The sequence below is a fragment of the Podarcis liolepis genome (assembly GCF_965112155.1).
Source record: "Podarcis liolepis genome assembly, chromosome: 13".
Taxonomy (NCBI): domain Eukaryota; kingdom Metazoa; phylum Chordata; class Lepidosauria; order Squamata; family Lacertidae; genus Podarcis; species Podarcis liolepis.
In genome coordinates, this window is record NC_139573.1 from 30,307,375 (window position 1) to 30,328,862 (window position 21,488).

General features: G+C 46.5%; 1 protein-coding gene across 2 annotated transcripts; it reads right to left on the bottom strand.

Moving 5' to 3' along the window:
- Positions 1-9,403: 9,403 nt before the first annotated feature.
- Positions 9,404-16,362, bottom strand: GJD3 (gap junction protein delta 3). Of its 2 annotated transcripts, none has more exons than XM_083472175.1 (2): positions 16,222-16,362; positions 9,404-10,852 (listed from the first exon to the last, which is right to left on the bottom strand). In XM_083472175.1, the coding sequence occupies exon 2, from the start codon at positions 10,845-10,847 to the stop codon at positions 9,930-9,932; it is 918 nt and encodes a 305-aa protein (XP_083328301.1). In that variant the 5' UTR covers positions 10,848-10,852; positions 16,222-16,362; the 3' UTR covers positions 9,404-9,929. The 2 variants fall into 2 exon arrangements, with proteins under 2 accessions (XP_083328301.1, XP_083328302.1); XM_083472176.1 differs by having other exon boundaries at positions 9,404-10,849; positions 16,222-16,353.
- Positions 16,363-21,488: the final 5,126 nt, after the last annotated feature.

Sequence of the window (21,488 nt, forward strand, 5' to 3'; positions counted from 1 at the left end):
TTAGTTCTTCAGGGTTTTTCTTCTACACATAGAAAGGAGGAGGGAGAGAAGGATTCATTCATTTAAGAAAGAAGAAATATTATATATATAAATATATATAAAATATATATATATAAATACATTTTAAAAGAAAACTTTGTAAAAGTTTGGAATTTGGAAGATTTCTAGGAGGAGGGTGTGGCAAGGAGAAAATCAGGGCGGTTGGGACACAGATTCTCCTGCCGGCTGGGTCACAATTTTCTTTTAAAATGCTAACCCGTATTATCTAGCCACAGTTGAGCACTTTTAAAATCAGTGTGAGATAAAAGGTACTTAACTTTGGCTGGGTTTGTGTTGTTTGGCTATGGGCTTCTTCTACCAATGGACAGAATGTGTCTTCACGAAGGCACCGAAAAGATTTGTGGGGGGAGAACAAGACTGGGTTATGAGTGCTGTGATAGAAGTTCTTTTGAGCAAAAGCCCTCCAGCTTTCTGAGGTAGGGGTGTCAAAAAAACCCAAACCCAGCATTGTGCACTGTTTCACGTTTTCACTAACCACAAAGAACCATCCCAACAACAATCCCCCCTTAAATCTTAAGACTCTCTTTTATAAGTATTGTCACAAAGCGTTTTGTGAGAGGAAATACCTCTCAGTTCCTTGGGCTCTTTTCACTTTGTTCTTTTCTGGTAAGAATAGTTTTTGCCTGCCCCCCTTTTTTTTAAGGGCAGAAGGGATAAAAGCCAGTCGGGACTTTAATGAGCCAGTTCTAGAGCCAATCCCAATGAAAAGTGTGGGTCCTTTCCCCTCTCCTTTTAAACCCGCTTTACCCTTGTGCCATATCACAAACCACTTGCCATCACACCTGGGCAAAGGCAGGGTGGATGTGGGCTGCTTTTCAAGAAGAGCAGCACTAATTCTGCCATGCTATGCCCAGGGTTAGCTCCCATTGGACTCAGTGGGATTTACCTTTGAGTAGACACAGCATTGTACTGTAAGGCTGTTGTTCTATATACCTGGAATCGAGCCCCATTGGGCTCAGTCACACTTATTTCTGAGTAGATGACAGCTATCTAAAAGAACAGATGACCTGCTGCTCAGAATTAAGTCCTACTGGGTTGAGCTGGACTTGAACCCAGGTCACCGGGTACAGAATGGCAGCCCTCAGACCTTTGGGGTTTGTAGAACTAGTTCCTAGCTGCTTTGGATCCTGGCCAAGAAGTTTAAGACGAACAGCAAGGAAAACTCCCGATTTATCTGTAGATTCAAAACACAAATCTCCACCAAAAAGGTGACTGGCTCCATGTACTGGGGTAAGGATGAGGGATTTGGGTGGGGGATCAAAGAAGGGCCCACACACAAAATTATTATTGATTTTTGTGTCTTTGAATCTACAAACATAAACAAAATTGGGGTGAAGGTTGAAGCAAGAAAACACCGCAGTGCTCCTTCCTCAGTTCAAAGGACATGTGCTGCACACCTCTCAGATATGTATATAAAGCTGTTATTTCATATAAAAAAGAGATACCTGTGAGCTTAAATCCTCCCAAAATTTCTGCATTTGGTTGGGGGGCAGTGGTAAGTGTGTGAGAAAGAAACCAAATTATTTTGCTTATTTATTTAAACAGATAGCTGTTTTCTGAAAGTCAATTAAGTAATGCTCAGCCAATGCTTAAATGGCCTTTTTTATAATAAAAAAGGTGGGGGCTAGCTAAGGCCGTCAAATTAATGATGGTTGTTCAGTAGAAGCTCCATACACTGAACCAGCGTATCTCTGAAGGACAGCTGCCAGGGACAATTAACGGGGGGTATGGGGTGTGGAAAGCTTCAGGCCTTGCTTGCGAACTTTCAGAAGAATCTGTAAAAACAGAACACTGGACTAAACTTGATGTGAGCCCACAACACAATTTTTGCATCCACCAAAAGCCTTGTTCTATCCCTGGTACGGCCACATCTGGAATGCTGTGTGTGGTTCAGCTCAATTCAGGAAAGATGTTGGCAAGACGGGAAACGAGAAAATATATAAAGAGATGACAACGACAACAACAAATTAAGTGTGCTAGGGAAGCTGGACCCCTCCAGGTTGTTGTTAGACACCTGCTCCCATCTAACAAATACCGAGGGCGCACGAGACACCCCCCCCCCCGAAAGAAAAATTGTATGTTGCCAAACGGAAGTTACTTTTATGTAGACTTTGCAGTCTCAAGAAAACAGGCCTCTAGTCCTTCCATCTGTGTATGTGGAGGGAAAGGTGCTGTTGGAAGAAACACCCTGACAACACGATATCGCTGCTGAAACAGACAGACAGGTGTGAGTACCTGTGGAATTTTAAGGGAGTGGCTTATATTCGGGTATTGTCTTTTTTTCCTCTCCCCCTGCCCTTGAATTTTAAAAGGTGCAGCTTATATTCGGGCCAATACGGCATAAATATTTTAGCTCCCGTACAACCTGAGTTCTGTGTCCCAGCCCCCTGGGAATTGCATTAGGTCCACTTGGGAATGCTGACGTCCCACTCTGCTTTACACACATCCAGCCCCAAATAGTAGACATTGGGTCACTGCCCGCTGAGTTTTTAATAGAGCGTTCATCCCGAGTTGTTTGCACAAAGCTTGCAAGGAGGTTAGCTAACTAGTTAACCAGCATGCAGATCACTTTGCGGGGAGGTTAGCCAATGCATCAAGCAATTGTTGCTTTCCAGTGCATCTCCTTGAGGGAAGAAGCAGATTTCGCTGCAGGAGAGCACCAGATCATGTGTAAGTAAGCTCACAACACAACCTGAATCTGCCGATATGTGATTGAATCCCACCCCAAAATAGATAACAGCCCGAAAGCATCCTGGCTAGTGCTCCTTGACACACCTCCTCACTGTTGCGTTACAAACTGACTGACTGCTGCACTGGGATCCTATGGAAGCTTTCCTCTGCAATGGCACCTATTTGCCTAAAGTGAATTCTGCCCCCAAGTGGAGCAGCGAGCAAAGAAGGAAGAGCAGAGCAGTGGATCGAGGCAGAGGAGCCTGAGCAAAAGGGCTGGATGGGAGGAATCCAGTTAGAATGAGGCAAAAAGGAAAAGTGGGATGAGTAAGGGTGGAGGGTGGCTGATTATGCATTGCCAAGAAAGGAGGACACAGATTCGCATTAAACGGCCTGTGAGTATTGTTATGTACAGATGTATTTTTTTGTAATAATTATGGTGGTAAGTCAGGGATGGTAGTAGAGCTGTGGCACTAGACCAGGCATGTCCAAAGTCCATTTCGGGGGCCTAATCCAGCCCGCCCATCGATTTAATCTGGCCCCCATAGTAGTATATGTCCTGGGGTAAAATCCTAAAAGAAGCTCAACAACTTTGGTTGGCCCTCACAAATGTTCACTTACTTCATCAAATCTGGCCCTCTTTGAAAAATGTTTGGGCACCCCGCTAGATGCTGCTGGTCTCCACAGCTTCCATCAGCCTTGGCCAGCATAGACCATGATCAAGGATCAGGGTGGTTGTCATGCGGCAACAGCATACAGAAGGCTACAGCTTCCTCACCCTTGAAAAGGCAGTCCTGTACAACTCTTGCCATCACCGGGAAGACTGCAAGCAGGTGGCCTGTTTGCCAGCTCAGTCTGCTGCCCAGGTACAAGTTGGTACAGCCCCTGCTCTCCCTTCTTAAGAGTTCTTTGCCCTTTGAAATAGAGGACTTCTTCAAACAGATTTGCAGACTCTGCCACTTCAGAGGTCTTCACCACTGGAGAGGAATGAAAAGCCTGTGGGGTGGAGGTAGTCTAGAAAGAGGGGACAGGATGAGGATTGAGTTCACCTTGGGAAAGGTGAGGTGGCTCATGAAGTTCTAGAGGACCAGAGCTGACACTGTTCACCCCGGCTAATAGGATCTGGCTGTGAGGACGCTGAGCAGATTGATCCCATTAGTAAGGAGAAGAGATCAAGAAGCCCTTCACAGCCTCACCAGAAGGCAGCAGAAGAGCTCAGGGGCACTTTAAAGGACAGACACATTAACTTGTGACCTGAATTTTCATAAACGTCATGAAAGGTGCAAAGCAATCTGGGAAAGTGGCGACTGGGGCGAGATTTGAATCAAGGGCTTCCTCGGGATCAGCTACACTAGCTGACTCTTGCATTCACAGCCGGTGAATGATCCCAGTAAGTTGAAGTCCTCCCACCAGTCAAAAATAAATAAATCATGCCTTACTTGCTGGCACCAGCCTGCAAGCATCCATACAGCAGAACATTGGGCAACCAATGTGGCTAACTATATGTTATATTGTTTGAGGATGCATCCTATAACATGTGTCCCAAACAACTCTCTCTTTTGAGAGTGAGTGTGAAATACATAATGGCAACCTGAGGGGTGCCGGAACTGAATTCCTGCTGCAAAAAAGCCCTGTTCCTACCTACTTTACACTTTATGCATTGGCAAAGGAGGCGCTAGACCAGGCTTCCTCTAACTCGGCCCTCCAGATTTTTTTGAGACTACAATTCCCATCATCCCTGACCACTGGTCCTGCTAGCTAGGGATCATGGGAGTTGCAGGCCAAAAACATCTGGAGGGCCGAGGTTGAGGAAGCCTGCGCTAGACTTTAGCAAACAGAACCTTGGCTGACTTTGAATTTACTAGACTTAACAACAGAGAAACAAAACTCTGCTGCCTTTCCAACCAAATTGCTCAAGGTGGTTCACCCTAATACTATTATCATATATATATTGGGGCTGGTAACAGGGACGCAGATGGTGCTGTGGTCTAAACCAGTGAGCCTCTTGGGTTTGCCGATCGGAAGGTTGGCAGTTCAAATCCCTGCAATGGGGTGAGCTCCCGTTGCTCTGTCCCAGCTTCTCCCAACCTAGCAGTTCGAAAGCATACCAGATAAACAGGTACTGCTGCAGTGAGAAGGTAAACAGTGTTTCTTTGCACTCTGGCACTTGTCATGGTGTCCCGTTGCGCCAGAAGCGGTTTAGTCATGCTGGCCACATGACCCGGAAAGTTGTCTGTGGACAAACACTGGCTCCCTCGGCCTGAAAGCGAGATGAGCGCCACACTCCATAATCTCCTTTTACTGGACTTAACCGTCCAGGGGTCCTTTACCTTTACCATTGTGGCTGGTGGATGTCCCCTAACTCCTGCCCCCTAACTCCTATCACCAGCTCACCAACTTTCTGTCCGCTATAGAAGGAGGGGCTTTCTTGACCTTACCAGTCCAGGTAGTGGGGCAAACCATTCCGCACTTCTCCTACTCGGAGAGGTTTTGGACAACCCCCATATCACCCCTGACCATTGGCCACATTGGTCGGGACTGCTGGGAGCTGCAGGCCACAACATCTGGAAGACTTATGAATCCACTTTATTTTCAGTCAGTCTGTACTGGTCTAGCAATGCACAGCAAGCTCTTATATTGTCCACCCTGTCCACCATGACTGACAGCAGCTTTCCAATTTTTGAGGGGTGGGGGGCAGCATTCCCAGCCCTACCAAGAGATCCTGGGGATTGAACCCAGGATCTTCTGCCTGCAAAGTGGATGCTCTATCACTAAACTAAAGCCCTCCCCACAGTTGAAAGTGCAGAGTCTTTTGACATTCTGCTACCACAATTCGTTTTTGGAGATGCTGCTTGCGCCGCTAAGCTTCCTTCTTGTTAGCCTTTCACACACTACTCGTTGGAAGTGAGTTGTGTGTTGTTGTTTTTTGAAGCAGACACGTGAAGTGCATTTAAGATACACTGCCATTTGTGTGCATGCAAGTATTACCAAGTACTGTAATAGGAAAGGCTTTCTTTGAGGCAGAAACTTTCAGTTCTGGCCACCAGGTGTCAGCAGAGGGCCAGCTGCAAACCATGCATTTGCAATAAGTAATAAAAGAGGGGCAATCACCACATTTCCTATGAGGGAAGGGGAAAGTGTCAGTTGGGTTGAGATCCCCTATAGAGGATTGCTGAGGAACAAGAAGAAGTGCCGGGGGGGGGGGAGGGTTGAAGGGACAAGGTGCTCAGAGGCAATGAGGCTGAAGGAAGGATGAGGTGTAGGCAATAGACTGAGAAACAGATACCAGAAGGTAGTGCAAGTAAAAAACAAGACAGGACAACGAGGCAGGGAACTGGGGTGACGTGGTCTGATCAAAGGATGATGGCAGCATCAATTAAGAAACCTCAACATACACTTACAGCTCTTCTTACAGTCTTATGTTCAGAGCAATCAGGGATATGTGTTTAAGTAAATGGGATTGAGAGGTAAAAAGACAGGTCCTAGGACAGACCACTGAGGGAGCATGTAGGCCGAAAAGGAAAGAATATTGGTCTGACAGAAATCCATAAAGAAACTTACCACATCTCGGGTTGCAGGCTGGCTGGGTGCCAAATCACCCCTAATTTCATCTGCAAATCACATTTTCTCTTGGGGTGTGTGCATGCTATACCATTAAAGCACATTCTAAATGCACCCCCCTCCAGCCTTAAGGAATTATGGGCCCTGTTAGGGGTTTTCTGAGAATGGTAACTGTGGGGGGCAAACTACAATGCCCAGAATTGTGTGAGGGAAAGAATGTGCTTCAAATGTGCCTTGAAGGTATAGTCAGTGGTTTAGTGGCCTGGGGTTGTGGGTAGGTCGAAGATGCCTTGCTCCTTCCACAGAAAGGTCCTTATCTTCCACATCCTAGAACTGCCCAATCAGTGCAAAAGGGAAGCTTTTTAGCCACTGCAGCCTCTAAAGCGAGGCATTTAGCAAAACTGAAAACACACGGTGCTTTTGTTTTAAAAAAACACACCAAAAAAACGGGGGCAAGTTCTGTTAAGTACAATGGAACTTCATGGTAAACACCAATTGAGATTGCGACTAAACATCAGGATAAACTGTCTGATTGTAAGAGTTGTTTGACTCTTTCAGGAGGTGGAGGACTCTCCTTCCTTGGAGGTTTTTAAGCAGAGACCAAATGGCCATCTGTCATGGAAGCTTTAGCTGAGATTCCTGCATTGCAAGGGGTTGGACTAGATGACCCTCGGGTCCCTTCCAACTCTACATTTCTATGATTCTATGAACCACGAAAGATGCAGTCCAGATCATTTGCCCGTCTATGTGCATGGAAAATAGATCTAGCTGAAAGGTACACACGGATACCTGCACAGATAGCTGCAATACATCCCTGATTATTATTACTGTATTATAAGATTACCATATTATCCTATAGGATTGTATAATTTGAGAAGGGACGTGGCAGTGAGGGGCCGTGGCTGTGACTTTCACGAAGTTACCCTGAGCCTCTGAATTTGCCAATAGACCCCTGTGTCTACACAAAGCCTCGGGGGCAAGAAAGAAGGGGTTAATCGGGAGAGGTGGAAGGAGAATGGGAAGAGGCTCCACGTCCCTCCCTGTTTTTGTTTTTCTTTCTCTCCTCTTTTTTCCAGCCCCCTCTGTGGCCAGGGTCCCATCCCATCCGCAGCAGGAAGCAGGTGATAACAAGCATTCTTGGCCCCAGGCCACCAGCCTCTCCCCCACCACACTAGAGTGGACGCCACTGCAAGCCCCTGGGCACATCCCATCTGAGCAGAGCCCAAAGTGTAAGGAGAGAGAGAAAGAAAAGGAGTTATTTCTTACTAGAGAAACAAAGCTGCTCCCTTTGCCGCTTGAGATTCAGAGCCACCCAACCTCTTGGTCTGCAAGCGCTCCAACTCATCCTTTCGCCTATCAAAACAGTGAAACAAGCTACAAGATCCAAGGTTTATATCCAAGAGACTATGCCAGCTTTGCAACCATTTGCAACGCATCCCGTTAATGGGTAGAAACAATCCACTTAACAGTGATAGGTGCCATATGAGGTTATCCTGCACCTAAAAAGGGACGCGGGTGGCGCTGTGGTCTAAACCACTGAGCCTTTTGTGCTTGCCAATCGGAAGGTTGGCGGTTCAAATCCCCGCGACAGTGGTGAGCTCCCGTTGCTCTGTCCCAGCCACTGCCAACCTAGCAGTTCAAAAGCATGCCAGTGCAAGTAGATAAATAGGTACTGCTGTGACGGGAAGGTAAACGGTGTTTCTGTGCGCTCTGGTTTCCATCATGGTGTTCCATTGCGCCAGAAGCAGTTTAGCCATGCTGGCCACACGACCCTGAAAGCTGTCTGTGGACAAACACCAGCTCCCTTGGTCTGAAAGTGAGATGAGTGCTGTACCCCACAGTCACCTTTGACTGGATTTAACCGTCCAGGGGTCCTTTACTTTTACCTAGCTATCCTGCAACAGACAGCTCTTTCCCCTCATCAGTCAGCTAGGGCTTAATATTTTCAAGGGCTCAGACATCCCAAGAGCAGGCCGTAAGACACTGCAGCCTCTGAGCAAGTTCAGCATGGCTCCCCATAGGTCTTTCTCCTCAGGTGCTGTCACTGCCTCCTCTTCGACACCTGATGAAAACATTTCTGTTTCAGTTCAGCCCATCCAGACACGCCATTTGATTACATCTGGTCTTTTGCTTTGAGCATTTTAACGTTTTCAGCTGTGTTTTTTTTTCCAGTTTTAAAATGTTTTAAATCCTTTTTTGTTTTATTTTTAACTGCAGTTTTGGTCATATAAGTGTTTGCCGCGCCCTGGGCTTGTTTGGGAGGGAGGGATATCTGTTTTATTAATGCATTTCCAAGAAGCATCCTGATCAGGTTAAGCCCCTCTTCACAATCCTCATCTAGGAACTAGTGAATCTTTATCATTTTGGTTTCTCTTCAATTCTTTATTTTCCCAATTTTGTGCTAGGTAAAGGTAATAGCTTCTGTACACCATGCCTCTCTATCCTCTGCCCAGGCAAGCAAGAGGCATTAACAGAGATCAAGGGCACATTCCAGCCAGGCAAAAAACCACATCCAAGGAGGGTGTGAATCAGGGCCAATGAGGGATGTGGCCTGGGGAGCAGGTGTGGCCTGGGAAGAAACTCAAGGGCCAGGCAGAGAGACTTGGAGGGCCTAAGGTTCTCCACCCCCAACTTTAGACCACACTTTTCTATCTTTCTGATGTCTGGCTCTGTTGGGATAGCTCATTCTGCCTGGCCAAATGGGATGGAAAGTTATTTAATGCTAAAGACACTGGCAAGCTCCTGGAAGACGGAGGCACAACCTATGCAGGTATGGTTCTTAGTCACATGACTGTCCCACCTTTCGCTCTGGCACAACAAAGGACCCACCACCTGACGACTGCCTCTTTCCTGGAAGGCATAGCATCCCTACCCTGTGTGAGCGACCGTAAAAATGCCAGCTATCCCACCTCTTGCTTCAACAGAATGCCCTGGGGACAGTCTCCTGAACGGATCAATTCTTCCTACAAAGAGATTTACAGATCCTCCTGGCCTCAAGAGCTGCATCCCAGCCAAATCAATGTACCTGGCGTTTATCTAATTGTTTTCAACTAACTAAAACCGAGTTCTTTTCTCTCTTTCAGAACACACAGTGGCTCAATGGTACACCATCTTAACAAGAAAAAGGAATCCCCTTTTATTGCAATCTCCCCGCCGCCAACGATCGGTCCAAGCCCAACAGCATCCCCAATTGCATCTGACATCATACTTCGGTATAGCCAGGTTTGCTGCAAAATCTTTAGCCCATTCAAGCAGGAGTTGCTCATCTGGACAAGAGTTTTGTGCATTGTTGGAAAAGTCATTGTCTCCCCACTTCCACTCCTTCTGATGCGTGTAGCTTCCTGACTCATTTCTTAGGGGTTTCAAGCCTATGCATCCTTTGGAAAACACTATAAATGAAAGATGGCAGCCCAGCCCACCCCAATTCCCCGAAACATACATGAAAGCAAAGCACGAATCCCCAAGGATTGCAGCAGGTCGCCTTTACAAGCTAGAACAGATGATCTGATATCAGGTCTGTGCTATTAATTTGGGCCAGGCTGCAAACACAGTTCACGGGTGCGATTATTCCAGCCGGAGGAGTCCAGCTCATCCAGGGAACAACCAGCGAGGCAGAGGAAAGAGGGAGCTCCCTGGCCTCACACGGTCAAGTCAGCTCTGGCAGAAGAAGAGCGAGAGGACCGGCTGCTCTTCGTGGAACTCTTATGGTGGAAGTGAGCCTTGGGCTCATAGTGACTGGGAATCCCGCCATGAGAAGGCATCCCATTGGCGCCTCCCTCTGCCGGGGCCAGGAAGTGCTGCGATTTCTTCTCTTGCTTCTGATTGGACCAGTTGTCCTGCTGTTCGTAAGAGGCAGTGGTGGGCGGGGCAATCGTGCGGCGCCTCCTGCAGCGGTTCTTGAACAAGAGGTGGGCCAGCTCCACCAGGCTGAGCAAGGCTGAAACCAGCCCCACCATGAAGTAGAACTGGATGAAGATGGTCTTCTCAGTTGGCCGAGAGACAAAGCAGTCAATGAGGTGAGGGCACAGGTGATGCTTGCAGATGTACTGATACCCCACCTGGAAGCCGTACAACATCCACTGTCCGACCAGGAAGCCCATCTCGGCCAAGATCCTCACCACCACGTTGACAATGTAGAAGGTCTTGATGTTTTGGCTGCGCTGGCTGGACTGGGGCCCGAATTTTGCAGGGGCCTTTCCCCCCGCCCGGCTGGCTTCCTCCTCTCCCGTTTCCATCTCCTTCTGGTTGATCTTCGTGGTCTGGTGCATGGAGTAGATGACAAAGAGGACCGCCGGGGCAGAGAGCACCACAATGTGGAAGACCCAGAAGCGGTAGTGGGAGATGGGGAAGGCCAAGTCGTAGCAGATCTGCTTGCAGCCAACCTGCCGCGTGTTGCACTCAAACTCCTCCTGCTCGTCGTCGAAGACGTCACTGCCCACTGTGGCCAGGATCAGGATGCGGAAGATGAGCATCACCACCAGCCAGAAGCGGCCCACCATGGGAGAGTGCTCCTGCACCGCGTCCAGAAGGGAGCTCAAGAACCCCCACTCACCCATGGCTGCTGCAGCAGGGAGGAGAGGAAGGGAAATAAATCGAGAGGTCAGCTTCACTGGAGATCCTTCCCGGGACTGGCGATCTTGCTAAGGTTTGACACATGCAGCTACTCCATGAGTCTGGGGAGGTGATGAAAGCGTTCACTTTTAAAGGCCAGCCACTAAGTGGGGGAAGATTGGGAAGCCTGGCTGACAATGGGCAGCTGCTGGAACAAGGTAGGGAAAGAACAAGGTTGGGGAAGAACCTGGAAGGTTGGTGGTAGAACATCTGCTTTGCATGCAAAAGGTTGCAGGTTCATCCCCCAACATCTCTGTATAATATAAGGCTGTCCCCTCTGTCTGAAACCTGTTTGCAGTCAACGTCAACAGTACTAAGCTAGACAGGCCAATGATTGGAAGCTTTGATCATCTAGTAAAACCCTCTGCAATGCAGAAATAACAACTAAAGAATCCCTGAGAGAGAGCCACCCAACCTCTCTTTAAAAAAACTCCAAATCATCGGTCCATCTGGCTCAGGACTGTTGACGCTGACTGCAAACAGGTCTCCAGAGTTTCAGATAGAGGATCAAACCTGCAACCTTGGTGTTATCAGTACCACACTGCAACTGACTGAGCTATCCAGAGCACCTACTTGGCATGCAGAAAGCCCCGTGCACAATCCCGAACATATCCAGACCGGACCACTGTCTGAAATCCCGGAGAGCTGCTGCCAGTCTGTGCAGACCAAAGCTGTGGTCCTCTGGGTGTTGGCGGACTACAACTTCCATCATCCCTGACTGCTGGCCATGATCTCTGGGACCGATGGGAGTTCGAGTCCAACAATTACCATGGTGGATGGAGCAGTGGTTTGACTCGGCGCAAGGCTGTCCCCATGGTGACTTTTCTTCCTATGGCGCACTGAGCCTCAATCAGCAAGTGCAGAGCATCTATACTGGAGAGGTCCCCCTGCCCCCATGTATCAAAGCAAGGCTATTTTAATTCTGTGAAAGGGGTATGACCTTGGCAACACCGAGAGAGCTTGGGGGTTTGCTGGTGGATGTTTTATGTCTGTTGCCAAGTTATCTGGAGAGGGGAGAAGATAAAAACAGACAGCTCAAACTGGTCCAGGCCAGCTGGAGTGTGCAGACTTCTAGGGCGACAGATTGGTATACCAGCCGGGGAAGGTCCTTTCCGCTGAGGATTGGGAAGAAAGACACAGCCCTTAAAGAAAATGAATATACTATCTTGTAATATTTGTCAAATGCCTAATAACTTAAGGACCCTTAACTTCAGAACTAAACTCTTGCACCTGGGATGCCTTGCTTTTAGAACCATGTAAAAATTGCACCGCTCTTGGAAGATTGTGTTTATGTGTGAGTATGCCACCTGTTTGGAATGAGCCATACAGGGAACAGTAACTCATTCAGAGATAAAACAGGCAGCCTCCTCTGAAAGCGGGTGACTCTGCTATGTCTCTGCATAGCACATGATCTGTTGTAGGGAAGCAGGGAAATTATCCACTGCCACCTAACAAACAAAACACCAGAGATGCAACAGTGATCTTGGCACACCGTTTGGGAACTGCAGATACAGGACTAAGTACAGTATCTATTTTATTAATTAATCTGTTTTGGAAATAGGGGAAATGCCATAGTTGCATGGATGGGGGGAGTGTGTATGTGAGCGAGCGAGCGTGTGTGTGTGTGTGTGTGTGTGTGTGTGTGTGTGTGTGTAGGGGAAGAGAAAGTTGCCACTTTCTGGTTGCACTGCTGGTTTTTTAATAGCTATTTGACACACAGAAACTCAACAGATCTATGCTCTTCCCCAGCACTGAGATGCAACGGTCAAGAAAGCTCCATGTGTTGAATTGTCAGCTGTTGTTTAGTTTTTAAAGGGAGAGGGAAGGTGAACATTCTCTTGCAAATTTCTCTCTCCTTCCTTGATAGAAATAAGAAATGCATTCTAGATTCCTACCACCTTCCTTCTCTTGATTTCTCTTCCCCCCAAACACCCCATAATACTTTACAGAACCAAGGCTGCAACTTTACTAATTTAAAAGCAGTACTAGTCAATTAAAAATCCTAGTTGCAGATTAAAACCCACCACTGACACTAATACTTAGTGGCGCAGGCTGCACAAACTGTTCCCCTTCCCAGTGCCAATTTTACATCATTCTCCCCCACTACTACAACAACAAACAACCCAATACTTTATAAAGATGGCTCCAATACCTGTTTAGCCACGAAACTCACTGAGGGACCTTGGACCAAGTAACTATGTCTGAGTCTAGCCTATAGAACTCTAGAGTTGCAAGGGATCAGGGGGGGGGGGTGTCATCTCATCCAACCCCTCTAATGCAAGAGTTTTTTGCCCAAGCTGGGTCTTGAACCCTCAACCCTGAGATTAATGCTCTAGTGCAGGAGTAGGCAACCTAAGGCCCAGGAGCTGGATGCAGTCCAATCGCCTTCTCAATCCAGCCCATGGATGGTCTGGGAATCAGCATGTTTTTACATGAGTAGAATGTGTCCTTTTATTTAAAATGCATCTCTGGGTTATTTGTGGGGCAGAGGAATTCATGCATTTTTTAATTGTTATTTTCAAAATATAGTCCGGCCCACCACATGGTCTGAGGGACGATGGACCAGCCCATGGCTGAAAAAGGTTGCTGACCCCTGCTCTAGCGACTGAGCTATCATTGGGATCCTTGTTGCAAAGATAAACTAGGTCATAAACCGGGAAGGGGAAGAACCATAGAGGTGGGATAGTAAAATCAGGCAGGCAGGCAGGTACCAACTAGAGTTTCCCTTCTTGCAATCAAAATCACTGACCACAAAAAGAGGATGGCAGTCAGCCAAAATCAGTGTACATATATAGATATATTTTAAACCTTGATCTTAAGCATCTCACCCTACTAAAACTTTAAAGGCCTGTTGCTCTTTGTTACTCTAATACAGGCATAGGCAAACTCGGCCCTCCAGATGTTTTGAGACTACAATTCCCATCATCCCTGACCACTGGTCCTGTTAGCTAGGGATGATGGGAGTTGTGGTCCCCAAACATCTGGAGGGCCGAGTTTGCCTATGCCTGCTCTAATAGGAGATGTTCCACATCCAAGATTCTTAAACGGATGAAGGTATGCTGTATTAAAGGCACGCACCATTCCTTCTTTTGTTCATTAAATTGCATATTATTGTATACTATGAAGGATGCCCTTCTGTGGGGCTAGAAAAGGGCAGTTTATTCTGACTTTAACTACCGTATTTTTCGCCCTATAGGACGCACTTTTCCCCCTCCAAAAATGAAGGGGAAATCTGTGTGCGTCCTATGGGGCGAATACAGGCTTTCGCTGAAGCCTGGAGAGTGAGAGGGGTCGGTGCACACCGACCCCTCTCGCTCTCCAGGCTTCAGGAAGCTATCAGCAAGCCTGGGGAGCCCGCGGGAGTTCCCCCTGGGCTCCCCACCCTGCGGATAGCAGCCTGCCGCCTGGCGCGCTTCGAGCAGACATCAGCCAGCCCCACAAGCTCGGGGACAGCTGGGAGGCGCAGCGCCGCCATCCCGCTGTTCCCCGACCTGGTTTTGGGGGGGGAAATAAAGGGAAAATCTTTTTCCTTTATTTCCCCCCCAAAAAACTAGGTGCGTCCTATGGGACGGAGCATCCTATGGGACAAAAAATACGGTACCGATTCATTAAGGCTGCAATCACACCTGTACATGGAAGTACGTTTCATCAAATCCAGACTGTTATTTCACTAAGGAGACAAGTGTCAGTTTGCCCTGTAAGGCAAATGATTAGTCAGCTAGCAGTTGACTGCTTATGCAGAAGCAAGTCTCCCTTAGTTCTGCAGGACTCACTGTCAGCTGACTGTGTATAGGATGGCAGCTTTAAAATCTTAGGATAGCTGGCAGGCCTAGTGGATATATCATGACAGAACTAAGCTACATTTAGATCAAAGCATGCATTACACATTCATGTAAAGTCACAAGCTGCCTTATCTTCTTAAGCAAAAACACTCTTATTAGAAATTCTGGAATAATTAAATATTTACTTTTTTATATTAAAATAAAAAACAGAAAGGCAAAGAATGGAGGCCTCTCCTGGACTATTTGAAAAAAATACTTTAGTCAAATGAAATCGTGGGCAGGGTTCAAGATAAAAGCAGCGTTAGAAAAAATTATAAAGTAACAGAAACTTTTGTAGTAGATAGAACTTTTGTGATAGGTAGAGATATAATGCAGTAGAAAAGATCTGAGTAAAAATGCCGTGGAGTTTGGAAGTCAACTTATGAAACAATGTAATAATTCCATAGGATTGTGAAAATGTTTGGAAAATGTAATAAAAAATTATACAGTAAAAAACAACAACAGAAAAGCTACGGGGTTTTGTTTTTGTTTATTAGAGGTTTCCATCAGAAACCTCATTTAAGTGTGTAAACTTATATGAAGGTGGTGATCATTATATACATTGATTCTTACTCATTTGCACAGCACATATTTTGCAGTTATTTTCCTATTTAGCTAGCCCCCTTCCCCATGCAGCGCTCAGTCTCCTAGAAGCTAACCTCCCCACAGGGTTCCAGTCTCTCCAGCCCCAGCACCAGATGTTCCCTTCCTCTGGATAGTTTCCCGGTCCCTTATTTGTCTACCCTGCCAATGCAAGAGGCTGCAGAACAGGGCAAGGGAAGCTCCCCTGAGGCCATGGAATAAACAATTGCCTGAAATCCATTGTGTGGGCAGCAGAATGGGATTGGAAGCTAGCAAGCTGCCTTACAGCCAAGTCCACCTGATTCAGTTCTGCCCACACTGACCAGCAGCTGCTCTGCAAGGTTCCAGGCAGGACTCTCTCGCAGCCCTTCCTGGAAATGCAGGAATTGGCCTTCTTGGGACCTTCTACCTGCAAGGCAGGTGTTCAGTCCCTGAGCTATGGCCCTTCCCTCCAGGTCTCCTTTGCCATCCTTAGCTGTGCCTCTGATAATCTCCATCAGGGAGAAAGATGCAGAAGGGGCCACAGGCCTAGTAACACCTATGCGCCCAGGTGAGCGCATGGAGGGTCACAGTCCAGGTGGAGAGATGCTCCTTGCCCCAAGGTAGTGCAGGCTCTCCATCGCAGCTCCCCTCTCTTCTTCCAAGCATAGCCATAATTTAACATGCATTTTCTCCTCTTCCTTTGTGTCTTATCTTACTCTGTGCACCTGTAATTATGTACTTTTTATTTTTCAATAAAGAATATTAAAAGAAAATAAATAAATAAACACCATGCAAATCCACCCCTGGCTTTTAGGTAGGTGCATTTTCAACAGGTTGTGCCTCCTGCCAGCCGTCTACCTCATATTTTGGGTCCCCACTCCTCCTGCAGGGCCCAGAGACATCACCTCCTCCTGCCACCTGTAATGGCGCCTACCTCTCCTCCTGCTCTTCTAAGGCAGCTTAGCTGGCATCCCTTCGCTCTGCTCTCCTCCCTGGACTGGGCTGGCTTCAGCTCTGCCTAGGAGAGGGGCATAGGGACAGAGGGAGGGAGAGGCAGGGCTTCCCCCTTTAGCTCAGCCGGGAAGCTTTTAAAGCGACAGGCCTGCCCTGCCTACTTCTGTGCCAGGATCCCCCTCCCAGGGCTCAGGGGAGAGAGAGAGAGAGAGGCCTACCCAATTCCACTGGCTCTCTGAGGAGAAGCTGGGGGCAAAGGCAGTGGTTCAGGCGTAAGTGACAAGGGGGAGGCCTGCAGTCATTTGACACACCCAGTTTTTTAAAACACACACACACAAAGGTTTCAAATTTATCAATATAATAATCCTAATTTATTTACAGTTCAACTGAACAGCTAAATGCTCCAGGTCAAAGCTAAGGGGAACCAGGCAGAAGACCTTCTTGGCAGTGGCACCCGCCCTGTGGAACGCCCTCCTGTCAGAAGTCAAAGAAATAAACGACGACCTGACTTTTAGAATACATCTGAAGGCCGCCCTGTATAGGGAAGCCTTTAATGTTTGATGTTTTGCTGTAGTTTTATAAATTGTTGGAAGCCGCCCAGAGTAGCTGAGGCAATCCAGTTTGTGTTTCTATACAGTATTGTGATTTTATGCTGCGAACCATCATGAGACCTGCAGGTATAGGGCAGTATATAAAATTAACAACACAGAGCACTTTCTCAACTTCCAGTTTTGTACGTTGCATTCAGAGCTCAGACAGACTCATACACTAGGCTTTTTTTTTTTTTTTTTTGGTAGTAACAGCCTTTAAATAGCACAGCACACGAGAGTATAAAGTGTTGGCTGAGTCTGTGCAGAGCCCCCCATCTCCATCCCCACCCCAGTGGAAAATCTGACAGCTCTTTCGACACTTGACTGCTTTCCAATAAACACTTTGGTCTAACTGATACGGGGCCCTGGAATGTCATTTTGATGTTTGGCGCTGGGCGGAGGGCAAGGGGGCCACACCAACTGGCCTTGTCAGAAAGCATCAACACTCTAAAGCCATACACTCTAAAATGGTGAAATATCCACGTAAGCCGAAGAGAAATCAAAGTATATCTACAGTAAAAGTGCAGGCCCTGCCTCTTTCCCCAAAGGCACCCACACAAGAGAAGAGCAAGAGCTTTTCCTTCCCCTATTCCCAATGGAGACATATTCCAGCCCCATTATTCCTGTACTACGTGCTGCGAATGGTGTACATTAATATTTGCATGTGAAGGGAGTCTCCTTGCTGTGTCTCTGCATACTTCCTTGCTCTGCCCTTGTTCCTTCCAACTTGCTTCCACAGAAGGTGGGTAGTAACCCATACAGTGGTACCTCAGGTTACAGACGCTTCAGGTTACAGATTCCGCTAACCCAGAAATAGTACCTCGGGTTAAGAACTTTACCTCAGGATGAGAACAAAAGTCGTGCGGCGGCAGCGGGAGGCCCCATTAGCTAAAGTGGTACCTCAGGTTAAGAATGGTTTCAGGTTAAGAATGGACCTCCAGAACGAATTACCAAGAACGAAGAAAGTTCTTAACCCGAGGTACCACTGTAGTTTTATTCTATAACAAAAATAGGTGCCAGTACTGCGTATCCTTGAGTAGAAAAAAAAAGCACTGGTAGTAACTGTGCCAATTTGTAGCGTCGGGTACGATCAATCAGTCCCAGTGCAGACTGTAGAGCTTTGTACCATCAAGAGTTGCCTGCTGTGTCCCTGCTCTGAGCTAGCTTGCTTCTAATCAGGAGGCACGCTTACAAGTGCAATTTACACATGGGCAGGAGAGGGGCAGAAAGACTGTTCTGCAAACAGGTAACCCTCTTTCATATGAGAGGTATGAAAGACTTGTAGCTCAGTGGCAGAGCATTTGTTTTTGCATCTACAAGATCCCGGCTTCAGTTGCCAGAACCTCCAGAAAGGACTGGGTGAGATTGTTGTGAAGTTCTGGAGTGTCATGGACAGACATGTGTAGACAACAGAGGAACAAATGACTCCGTGTAAGTCAACATCTAACGTTCCCCTCAAAGGATTAATTTTTTGAGAGCGAAAAATGTGAAGCGTGTCTATCAGACATTTGGGAAGCAACTGCTTAAAGTAGATGCGAATGGCAAGGCTATCGCTTGACAGTGGAGCATGGAATTCACCTACAGATAATAGTTTTGGAGCGGCAGGTTTTGTGTATCCCACACCATTTCTTCTGTGATCTTTCCCACCAATGAAGACCTTATTCAAAGCACTCCTCTTTCTCTTTCTATTCTAGGACCTCTAGGAAGATGCCATACTTAATAAAATCACTGCAGATAACAGTAAGGAAATGTGCACTTCAAATACATTTTACTGTTTCAGCCAGCCACACAGAGAGGGAAAATTTGGAGAACTATTGTTTGGTTTAATTTTAACTGCCCATCACAATAGATCAAATAAAAGCAAGTTTGTTCACATGGCTATTCAACTTGTTTGTTGGTATTACAAAAATAAAAGTGTCCAATTATTTCTAAATACATTGCTTTTCCTTGAGACACCCTCTGATTTTTTGCACTTGTCACTCATATCTGGCATGCCTATTAAAAGTTAGAGAACTATCATCTCTAGAGTCAAATTGTACAGTAACATTTCCATTTTATATCTCTTTTTCCAGTATTTGTTGGCTCACGAGCAACTCTACCACAGACAGTAAAAAAAACACCACTTTTATGGCCTGACATTTCCAGCAGTTTGAACAAAACACTTTTATTTATGTTACACTTATCAGTAGTGGACTAACAGAGCACCTGATAAACCATTTTGACACATTTTCTCTTAATTTCCATGCATGAAGGAAGAGTATGGCTGATCTTCCAAAGGCGTTTCCATACATACTTGGAGAGGTATATTAACTTCCACACCTAGAGTCCACTTTCATTACTGTATATCTTTCATTTTGCCAGTTCACCCTCCTACTCCCAGGATTTTATTGTCAAAATCTGATATTCCAGAACTAGAATGACTCTCAAACCGTGTTGCAAGGAACCAGAAAAAACAACATACAAGTACGGTATTCCTTCCTCGACACCTTCCCTTTTCCACCCTCAAGAACTGGAGCCAAGTGCTTTGCCAAACAAAGGCAAAGGGGTTCTTTGTTAAGGATTTAAACACTAGTAAGTGAAAAAAGCCTGGAATTTATTCAGCAGCAGACTTCTCATATACAAGGATAGAGAACCACTCCTTTACACAAGAGTAAACCCAATAGAATAAACCAGTGGTTCCCAGTGGGCAGTGCTTTTTCCTTGGGGTGCACAGTTCTCCCCCCCCCCCAAAATGCTAAAAAGTGTGGCACTTACTGCAACACCTTCATGGTGAGTACTGACACCTTCTTTCTATAAAAAAGCACTGTCAATTGTTGGCACCATTCACATAATAAAAACTACCAGATACCAAAGGTTTCAAAAGTAGGGGGTCCATGGTTTGGCTTTTGAAAAACAGGGGGTTTGCAGTACTTAGCCAACTGGGAAGCAGTGGAATAAAGCAGGACACAGGAATAGGACAGACTAACATACCAGGCCCTCCTTTTTACACAAGGATACCAGGCAAACAATCCCTTCTTTAAACAAGGACAGAACATACCTGGCAAATGTTTCTTCTTCCAGCTGCTGGGACCCCCAGGGATACAGTAGCACCTCAGTTGACCTCATTCTGGCCAGGCTATGCAACACCTACATCCGTTTAGGCCTGCATCAAAGATCCCCCATCTCTTGCTTAAGCCCTATGGCTTTTGTCTGCCCCAGTCATGAGGCTTAATTGATGAGCTCCCTTCACCTGGCTTGATTGTTAAGCTCCCTTCACCTGGCTTGATTGTTAAGCTCCCTTCACCTGGCATTTGGCAGGGGGTGTCTCATGGCCTAGGCCAAAAGTAATTAGCCTACAGCAGTGCTATGTCTGCACAAGGAGCACCCCTGCAAGCAACTTGAGTCATTACTACTGGGCTTAGGAGAGCGGGGAAGTCCTGCTTCCATAGTGACATGGAGGGTTAATTGTGCAAGGCCACAGACACCTCCTCGGATTAACAATTAATCTTCCTCATTCCCAGGACACCAAGCAAAAGCCAGAGAAGTTTCGTCCTCCTACCTGCAATGTTCTGTTCCTAGTCGGGAGCAAGGCAGCCTCAGTTACTGGGAATCCCCTTTCTTGGACAACAGGACAAAGGAACAGTGTCACTTCCCCCCAGGGAGGGGCTTCCTCATTGAAGCCTTTGTGGCAAGCGGAACATTCAATAGTCTAGATTGGAGTCACCCGTAAGGGGCAGTGAGAGCTCAGAAGCTAAGTGGGTGCCAGGAGGAAATACTGAGAGTATTGTGCCCATGGGCAGAACGCTCGCAATTCTTGCTCTATACCACATCATTTTCCCATTAGAAAAATAGGAGTAAAATACTTGGATAAGGATATTGTTAATAAGCTCAGCTCAGGCTACCAATAAGTGTAGCTTATTGCAAACCACTGTCCTAAGGAATGTTACCTTAGAAAGCTGAAGTGGCAGTTTTCCAGAAAGAGATGCTCAGGCATCTGTTTCCCTTGATGTGCTATTATGAATCAATATTGGCTGCAATAAGCTAAATTGCAAAAATCCAAGACAAGACTTGGCTCCCTTAGAGATTTCTGACACAATAGAAGACACATTTGAGGCCCTGAAACTCTTTGGCACAATTAGGGTAACATTTGAGGGCTCTCCTGACAAGGATTTCAAAAATGTCCCTGGTCTGGAGCAAAGGATGACAAAGTTTCTACAACAAAATTCCATTTTTTTTGGAATGCAGGAAGTGCCAGAATGCAGCACAGCCTAATTTCTATTGAAAACACAATACACCTTAAATACCAATGGGAGAATGTTCAGCTTTAATATGGATCTAGGTAAATACCATCAGAAGTGACTGCCTCATGTTTAATAATGTGCATTAAGGCCCTGACCCAAATGGGCAAAACTAGAACATGGGGCACTTTTGCATACATGAACCTTTTGCACTGGGGAAATACAGTCGCTGGCCTGAAGTCTCTGCATCCCTGCTTGGACTGGGGATAATGGGAGTTGTAGTCTAACAACTCTAGAGTCATGGGATCCCATCTCTGGCTTAGTGTTACAAGAACATGCTGCGGTGAACTTGTGCACTCCACCTCGCCACAATGTATTTTTCTTTAGCACAGACAAAAAAACATGGTGATTCAGAAGCAGCAGAATTTCTAAGTAACGAC